The sequence below is a fragment of the Akebia trifoliata genome, chromosome 9 (assembly GCF_017979445.1).
Source record: "Akebia trifoliata isolate Shusen 1 chromosome 9, ASM1797944v1, whole genome shotgun sequence".
Taxonomy (NCBI): Eukaryota; Viridiplantae; Streptophyta; class Magnoliopsida; order Ranunculales; family Lardizabalaceae; genus Akebia; species Akebia trifoliata.
This window is the reverse complement of record NC_141383.1, coordinates 21,301,528-21,311,502: the sequence shown is the minus strand read 5'-3', so window position 1 is coordinate 21,311,502 and position 9,975 is coordinate 21,301,528. Positions and strand designations below refer to the sequence as shown.

At 33.4% G+C, this 9,975-nt stretch overlaps 1 protein-coding gene across 1 annotated transcript; it reads right to left on the bottom strand.

The window, feature by feature from the left end:
* Nucleotides 1-262: 262 nt before the first annotated feature.
* Nucleotides 263-2,440, bottom strand: LOC147394613 (Galactose oxidase/kelch repeat superfamily protein). Its single transcript, XM_086454408.1, has one exon. The coding sequence runs from the start codon at nucleotides 2,001-2,003 to the stop codon at nucleotides 684-686; it is 1,320 nt and encodes a 439-aa protein (XP_086310534.1). The 5' UTR covers nucleotides 2,004-2,440; the 3' UTR covers nucleotides 263-683.
* Between the last annotated feature and the right edge of the window lie 7,535 nt (nucleotides 2,441-9,975).

Here is a 9,975-nt window from a genome sequence, read left to right as displayed (position 1 = left end):
TGAACCCACGACCTCAAAGTTGCTTTGCAATGTGTCAAACAAACCAAGCTATGGGTCTAAGCCCATCTCTTTAATTTCTTATTTACTTGTATCAAGTTGCAATTATACCAAAAACCCAATCATCAACAACAATAACAATGATCACAATAGTAAATATGAATGAAGATAATGATTAACATTTGACACACAAACATTACTGATAGATCTTAGGGACCCTATAGTTATATGAAAGTAACTCAAGCAAAGAAAGATGAAAGAAGTATGCAAAATAAATCAAGAAAGACAATTAAAGCTACTTCATCATGAAATTGATACATGATAAATATTTCTTATGAGAAAATAAATAAATCATCATCGCAACAAAGGGTTGACATAGAATGTAATGGATGATTGAAAATAGGCAACTTACATTGTGTTGGAACATTTGTAGAGTATAGATCAATTGAAACACCAATCTTTTTTTGTCTTTTCCCCCAAACATCCCCATTCATTTTGTACGTCACTTAAAAAGCCCCATTCCTCGTCCAAGAATTTAACTACTGTAGAACCCTGTCCATGTCTATTCCCAGCCCAATGTGGCACCAATTATGTAGAAGAAGATAAAGAAATGCAAAGAGAACGATAAGCCATCATGAACCTCTCAATAACAAAACCCATGGGCAACCACAATTTGGAGAACCTTCTCAGTAGATAGAAACATCGAACCTTGGCTCATAAAAGCAGACCTGACTATTATAAGACTGAAGAGCACAACCAGCAATCCAAGACCACACTTTTTTCTCCACATCATAAAGAAGACCTTTCCCTTGGTTCCATGACGTAAAGCAGATCAAGTTATCTTGCCCAAAGCATTCAAACCTCTCCGCCGATAACCGTAACAATGCTCTAAAATACTTGGGTGGCATCCTACTTATCTCCACCCACACAATCTTCACATGATCTAACTCCCAAATTCTCATACTCTGAAGAGTACTATAAAGACCAATGCGTCCAACTAGAAACAAACGCTTCTGTGTGCCCGCAACCAAATAGCCATCCAACAACGACCGAGGAAACTTAGCCGGAATGTGTTCCCAGTAACCCGTGTCAAGCCGATACATCATCAACCCAAGTGGCGAAAGGGTTTCAAGATACAGCCTTGAGTCACAAAATGCCATCTTTGAGGAACAAAGATTAACAGCCGGCATTATCTGATGAAGGGACCAAATGTTGAGCTTCGAATCATAAACCTCGGTGGGCAATGTCTTGTCACCATATATATCACTTGTGGCTATTACTTTGAACGATTTATCCGCTCGATCAACCACCATTATCAACTGTCTCTGCTGATTATAATGCATACTAGGCAATGTTCTCCAAGATTGGGTTAGTGGGTTACATACCAAAGTTTTAAAATTCAACCCATCGAGCCCAGAGAAGCAAACAAGACCACCCGAAGAACCAACTAACCAAAATGCCCACTGTGGCAAGAATGAAAATGGGATCTTGTACCATGTTTTCAATGGCAAACTGAACACCGAACAATGTAAGGATTGTGAATTCTTCGAGAATGTGAGAAGGCAAGGCCCATGTGACGGAACTTGTGAGTGAAATTTAAGAAAACTATTATCTTGTAGGATCGAATTCCATCGTTTGCACACAGATCGAAGCCGAAATATCATAAAAGGAGGAACCCTAGCTAGAATTTCATTCAACAAGTCTTCGGGTAACATTGCCCATATGTTGTCCTCCATTTGAACATCTGGATGAACAGCTTTACCAAATGTCGAGGAGGTCTCCTCATCGAAACCACGAGGTTTGGTCTTTATCACTTTCTGCCTCGAAGGGCTTGTGTTCCTTGATCCAGTTCGACTCGAAGGGCTTGTGTTCCTCGAGCTGGGTCGGCTCGAAGGGCTCGTGTTTCTCGATCCAGGACCACATATAGGTGTCAATGGATCTTCGTGCAAAACCACATTTTGTGATTCTCCAAGTTTGGATTCAGAGATTCCCCCAATTTCATCCATTATTAGAGAAATCTATCTAAACCTAGAAAACCCTAGCAACAATTAAAACCCCTAAATCATCTCTCACACTCCAGTACACTAATCCTTCTAGAATGAAAACCCAAATTACAACAGAACATTCAAAGTTTAGATTTAAAAAAACTACCTTTATAGATCCAAATTCATAGTTTTACAGATAATCAAAGATCGAAGAAACGAAAAAAAAAAAAAATTAAATTTAAAAAACCTCACAAAAACAAATCAAACAATAATAAATCTAAAAAATTTGTGCTTGATAGGGTACCTTCGATTTCGATTCGGAGGCTTAATTTTCTGGAATTTTTTTTTTCCTAAGAAACCCAAGAAGAGATTTCTGACTCTCAGACCGAAATGGGCTAAACCTCTCAGCTCTATCTTTGGGGCTACCAACATGTAAGCTTTTTGTCTCTCTCTCTCTCTCTCTCTCTCTCTCTCTCTCTCTCTCATTGTTTTTTTTTTTTTTTCTTTTTTTAAATAATATAATATAATATTTTTAAACATATTTTATTTAATGAAAAGTAGACCTTCATTTATGGCACGATTTCACCAATTTGACCCAAATGGTGTCCTACTCAAGGGAGATCCGGTTCTATGGTACTATTAGGATTCAAAAAAAATTCACCCTAAGAGGAATCCAATTCATTAGGACACGAACTAAGATAGTTAATCCTAAAGGGTTGGCGAGTTGGCTCAAACCATACCCCAGGAAGTTGAGGTCTTGAGTTCGAATCACCTCATTCAGGACAACCTTTAGATATTTATCCCATAAATTATCTTTAGGGATCTTATCGATAAATCTATTTTTAACGAGTTGAGTAACTTGGTGTTGATAGGATTTGAACTCAGGTCTATGTTATTATCACTCAAAGAATTTACCAACTAAACTAGTTGTCACCTACAAAATAATTTCAAGTGCTTGGTTGACTATTTGTGATGTAAAGAAAAATTCAAATTACAAAAATACCTTGAGTACTTACTTTACTATACATGAATAACCCCAACAAGTTTAGTGACTCAATGCTAATGGGATTTGAATCCAAGTCTTTGGTATCATCACCCCAAGAGTTTACCCACTAAGTTAGTTGGCACCTACTTGTAGTAACTTTGTATATTGGTATTACAAAAATACCCCTGATTAAAGAAATTATTAAAATTACAAAAATATTAACAATACTTGTTGCAATAACATGAGGGATATTTAGTAATAACTTTGATGAGGAGTGTTTTTTTAATTTTGATATGCAAGTAAATGTATAGTTGATGAAGTTTTTTTTTTTTTTTTTTTTTGGAATTTATATGCATGTTACTATTGCAAGTGTTGAAGGGCATTTTTGTAATATGAATTTTTTTTTATGATGGGTATTTTTGTCATTTCTACTTAGAAGGTGACATATGCAAAAAACACATGTATCGAAAGGGCTTATCTATAATTTGAAATATTAATTAAAGAGATATTTTGAATATTACATAGTAAAAATGATATTTTTGTAATTTAGAAAACTAACCAACGTATGATTGTAAGGTTGTGGACTGTAATTTTCTTAATTTTTTATCAAAATGGCCTTAATTATTTTAAGTTTAAATGTAAAGATATAGGGCATTTTGTGGGATCCAAAATTTGGTGTATAAGCACTTCTACTCTTCCTTCTCTCATTATAATAGTAAAGTTATGCACCTTAATGCATTTTTGATGAGGGTATTTTTATAAATTTATATGCATGTTATTTTATCAATTATTGAGGGTATTCTTGTAATTTTGATATGTATGGGTTGGAGTCATAACGTTTGCACATAATTTGTGATACTTTTTCCGTTGCAAATCATTTGCTAAAATTTCGTAAGAATTAAGTGATCCATGCAAATATTTCACAACATGAATCATTCTTATTGTGTAACCAAGCACATTTTTTCCCCTCTTTAAGCTAACAAAGGTAATATATAAAGCAAAGGATTGTATAAAAGAAAATGAAGGTTACAAGACCACAAGACAAATTGTGCATGTTTAGCAATTGCATCGGCCGGACAATAACGTTCACAAAAACATGGGAGATTGACCAATCTAGAGGTGCAATGATATCTAACGCAACCAAGCACCTATAAAAGTGATTTTAGGGTGAAAAATACATTTCGAAATGATTTATAGTGCACCAAGTAAGGCTTAAGTTTGTTTAACTTTGTATAATGATTATCGAATTCAACGAATACAAGCAAAGAATATGAGCCATGAATACACCACAGATTCAAAGAATTTTAGCAAAAAATTCTAAATATCCTCTCCGTGATGGATTTGAAGGTTGTATGTGATTTTATTTATTAGTAGTTTTTTATTTTTATTTTGTTTATTTTTTTAAATAATGAATTTATTTGATAATCAAAATGAAATTTTGGTTATTCAACGAGTCCAGCTCGACCAAATCACTCAAAATTATCTAAACTTGGGCTAATCCGAACTCAATCCGATTTTATAATATCAAGCTCGGGTTAAACTTGGGTTAGTGAGCTTAGGCCCAATGGTCGGATTGAGGGTTCTGCTACATGAGTTGAGCTGGGTTTACCCTCCAACCTGCCTAGGTTGCAGCCATAACAACAATAGGGTTAATCTAAAAAGGACTTAATCGGAGAAGACACTAGAGAAGATACATAAATTCTTCGAATCATGCAAATCTCAAAGAGTAATTGTGATTATTGAGATTAGTATATGAATCTCAAGTAATGTGTGTGATTAAAAAGATTCCACAACCATGATGTCAAATGTTATAAGTGATAGATAAAAAATGCATTAGGCTATCCAAGTTCACAATAAAAAATAATCATTAAAGACTATAACATATATCATAAATTGAAATAACAAAATTATATAGGTAGCGTTGGATAGCCAATGTTGAGAGTCAAAATTTGTTTTATATGACTTAAAAGTTTCGGATTAAGCTGATTTTTTGTGAGAATGATCTCTATGGTGAGGAGATCATCCTTAAAAAAAATTCTGCCCAATCTAAAATTTTTAACCTCATCAAAAGTGATTTACAAATTAATGGTAAAAAATTGACGACCCACAATTCTAAACCACTTTTGAATATATGAGTCGGAATCCCATGAGAATCCTTATTTGGTAATCCTTTTTATTATAGTGTTAGACGTTCTGAAATGGGCAAATTTTTTGTCAAGATAATCTCTACCGTGAAGAGATCATCCTCATAAAAAATTAGTCAATTGTAAAACTTCTAATTGTATAAAATAAAATAAAATAAAAATTTACGAGTGGAAGAATCATCGACCATTAATTTTTACAGTTAAGTTGTAAACAACTTTTGATTGGATTAGAAGTTTTAGAATGGGTTGATTTTTTGTGGGGATGATCTCTTTATCATAGAGACCATCCCACAATAAACCTGCCCATTCCAAAACTTCTAACCCATATAAGACAAACTATAGTCCTCGAGTATTTATGTTCTAAAAAGCAAATAAAAAGTAAGCGCTCATTAATGTTGACTAGAAGATAATGAAAAAAAATAACATAAATTCTTCATCGGTGATGATTTGCTTTGATTAACGACAAAGCCAAAGATAAAAACATGCAATCTTATATGTTTTAAATCTCATTATTACTCTATCAAGAATTATAATTGATTTGATCAAGAAGCACATAAAAAATTGAATCAAGAAGTAGGTCAGGGAATTAAAACCCACGGAACCTATATTCATTTTATTATATATATATATATATATATAAGTTCTTGACAAAGAAAGAAGAACAAATGGTTTAACTAACACCATTGAGTGAGTTAGAATCTCTTTCATTGAAAGAGATCAAAAAACACAACTTTCAGTTCTGAAGACATCTAGAAAGAGAAATTGAGAAAGTAAGAGAGTAAAAGGTTGAGTTAAAAAATAAAAATAAAAATAAATAGACAAAAGAGATAAGGGTAGGTAAGAGATGGCCCATGAAAGCTGAAGACCAAATTGTGAATTATGATTGCAATTGTAGACCACCGAATGGCAGATAGATTTTAAAAAGTCAAAATTGGATGCATTTGAGTGCAATAATTGATTGCTCCCCACATCTTTTCATCCACTTTACATAACCCAAAAAAAAAAAAAAATGGTTATAGCTTTTGGTTGTCCTTTTATACACTTAAATTAAATTAGGATTCACTTTAGTCACTAATAAATGAATTTATTAGTTTAGATCATTATTAGCATGTGGTTGGCATTCTTGATTGAATGAATTATATCTTACCTGTTTGTTTGCAGCTCAAATCCACTTTTCCACATTTTTCAATTTTTATTTTATTTTGTTGTTGTTTTGACCATATTCTTTGTTTCTAAAAACAGTGATTTTTTTTTTTTTTTTTGTGACCAGATTCTTTGGGATGCATGGCTTGTCAATGTGCCGAGCTTTAGCTTCGCCCATCATGGACAGGCTCGGGCTTGGGGAGTAAGCCCAATGGGTGGTTCAACCTAGTCGGGTCTAATAATAACTTCTTTTTTTTTTTTTTTACTTATCATGGGTATCCCCACCCTTAATGTGAGACTAGTCCCACGATTACACGCACCGCCCCCTTGGAAAGTCCTATGTGTAACTGGTTGAGTCGAGGGTCAACTTGACCATGGAGGGTGGCCATAAGGAATTCATTGCTTCATGGGGTTTCGAACTATTGACCTACTCTTCCTGAGGAGCTTATCGAGGCTCGGCTTGCCTAATAATAAGGTGGGTGGCCGAGTGGTAACACTTCAACATCAAGGGGTTTGCTCCCACCTATGGTCTCAAGTTCGATTCCCACCAGTTACTAATATTTGATGGCCACAAATCACAAGGTTAAAAGCCTTGTTTGAGAAGGAGGGAATAGTTGATGCATGAAAGTTGGTCCAGATACCTTTCTTAACCACAAAAAAAAAAAACTTATATTACAATTTTGTTTATAGTATGATTTTATATAAATGTTTGAAATTGGGTTTGGGTCGGACTTGGATATATATGGTTTGAATTTGGTCCAGCCGAACCATTAGATGGGCCAGGCTTGGGTTGGGATTTTGAGACCCAAATAGTACTGGACCAATAACATTCTGTTGACAATAGTGTTGAAAGTGTTATGTGTTCGACCTTGATCGACTAAATATCTTAGGCATAAAACACAAATAATGAAAATTAATTTTCACGAGAAAATTGTTTGTTCGCCAAATGATTCATTGTCATACATCAACAATCATGTGGTCCTCATTTCTTTTTCTTACTCCTCATTTCTTTTTTTTTATTTTCATAAATGTCCTTATTCCTTGACTATTGGACCACGCCTTTCTAGTTTCTACAACACTTTTGATTCCAAACTTAGGATTCGCGACATTGTTTGCTCTTATTGCAATTATTGATGTATTTTACTTTTTTGATAACGAGGTCTCCAGACTTACGTCTGACTAGGGAGACCGGATGAGCCAAGGCATACAGGTCCCTCCCCCAGGCACGTGCAGCGTCTGCACATCACTCGCACCAAGTAAGTGAGGGAGCACCCTCGTGGGTGGCCCAGAGAAAATATTGCTCATACTAGGTATAGTTATTGATGTATTAAGAGGATTTAAAAAATAAAAAATAAAATAAGAAGAGAATGTGAAGTACATTTTTTTTTGGGGGACAAAGATGCATAAGTAGTTCAGGGATTTATTATTCTATATTTTATTTTTGATAATTTTGTATTTTAATGGGACTCATTATTATTGAGAGACACATGAGTTTGAATGTATCTGTTTGCCTCCATGGTAGGTTACATCAACCAACTGTGTGGTTGTTTGTATACTTTGTTTCTATTATATAAAAATCTTTCACTTTGAAAAATAAAAACAAGGACCCAAATTGTATGCTCTGTGACACCAAATATGTGCATAAAAGATAAAACAATGTGCGTTGTCAAGTAGACCTCAGTCCCACCATCATAAGATCAACACCAAAGAAGGATGAAGTTATCCCTCCAAATGATCAAGTTCTTCAAATTAATTTAGATTAAAATGGATTAAGTTTGAAATTGATCCAAACTAATATCATGATCATAGGCCTCTTATACTACTATAAATGGTTTTAAAATTCATGGGTGATGGAAATGATGCAGAGACGATCATCTTGGTTTGACATCCATCCTAAGTGATTAACGACTCTTCGAAATTTGGGATGCTAGTTTATATTTTTCAAACTCTTAATTGTGTTCTATTCATGTAATAAATTAATTAAAAAAAAATTTATATAAAATGATAATTTGTGATTGAATATCTATTTATCTAGTTCATAATATAAAAGATAAATATTATATAAATATAAATATTACTTAAAATTCAATTTAAACATATTTGAAAGGGCTTCACTTGTTAGGTAAGAGATGAGCATCGAGTCAAAAGGCCAATCAATCTGAATCCAATGCAACACATTTTTGTCATGACTTCTAAAAGCAACTCCAAGGCACTCTCCATCCCACTCGCCATCCTTTCTCAGTTGTCGTTTTAGAGAGTCAATTCAAAAATGTGTTTCAAACGCATTATCCACCCCTCTTCAAGATGAAAAGTGGGATTTTGATTAGTAAATTTTGGCTCTCCATCTCAATTAAAATAATATATTAAAATATTTATGAATAATATAATTGAAGTGCATATCCCTTGAATATCTAAAATGACTATCTATAATTTTCCTTGCAATTACTCTAAATAAACCAACAATAACCACACATAGTCGATGTAGAAATCTAAATTTTATTGATAATTCTTGGATGATTCTTACAAAAGTTCTAGTAGGGTATTTATAGACATTACATCAACCAAGATATATGAAAACTACCTAATATAAATATTCTAGAATATCCCAATTGATATATTCTAAATATCAATATATATTCTAGAATATCCTTCATCACAATCTTCCATTTGTGATGAGATACACGAACAATAATACAGTGTATCTCATGTATCTTAATACAGTGCATCTTATTCTCCAACATCCTCCCGCAATTGCATGGTCCTTTGAAAAAGGAATATGCAATTGATTTTGTTGAATAATTGCTTGATCTCATTAATGGATATGTTCATTGATCGTCAAAGTGCCAATCGTGTTTGCTGATGGTCACCGTCTGTCTATGAAATCCATCACTGTCGCATCCCGCTCTTTTTGAGTCTGTCGGAATCGGTGGCTTATTAGACCAGATCTGTCATGATCTCTCCCAGAAACATAAGAAGTAGGATTGTGCCATTTTAATGAAAGAACTCTCGTTGGAGAGATTTTAGATAGGAAAAAAAAATGAGATCATATAACATGAATGTGGAAATTGGGAGATTTGTAGAGATGTAGAAGGAGTTATGATTTTTATTGGAAAAATAAAAAAACCTAGAATAATAGTAAAGAATAAAATAAAAGATATCTAGGTCTGAAACATAGAGAAAGATGATATTTTTATTGAAAAAAAAACTAATAATGTAAACAAAATGATTAAGGTTCGGCGATGGCAGTGGTGCCATCACCAAAGAAAGGCGCACCAAGATCGATGTGCTTAGTGAAGCTTGAGCTCTGATACTATGTAGAAATCTGAATTTTATTGATAATTCTTAGATGATTCTTACAAAAGCTCTAGTAAGGTATTTATAGACATTACATCAACCAAGATATATGAAAACTACCTAATATAAATATTCTAAATATCAATATATATTCTAGAATATCCTTCATCACAACCTTTCATTTGTGATGAGATACACTAACAATGATACAGTGTATCTCATGTATCTTAATACAGTGCATCTTATTCTCTAACAGTCGACATACAAAAACAATGATAATGAGGGCGAATGCCCAAAAATAATGTTATTAATTTTAAATAAATATAAAATTTAAAATAATTTATTCATATGAAAGGTATCGAATATGCATTCAGCCGAGTCACAAACTCCACTTAGATATGCAACTATATTTGATGGAGAAAATAAA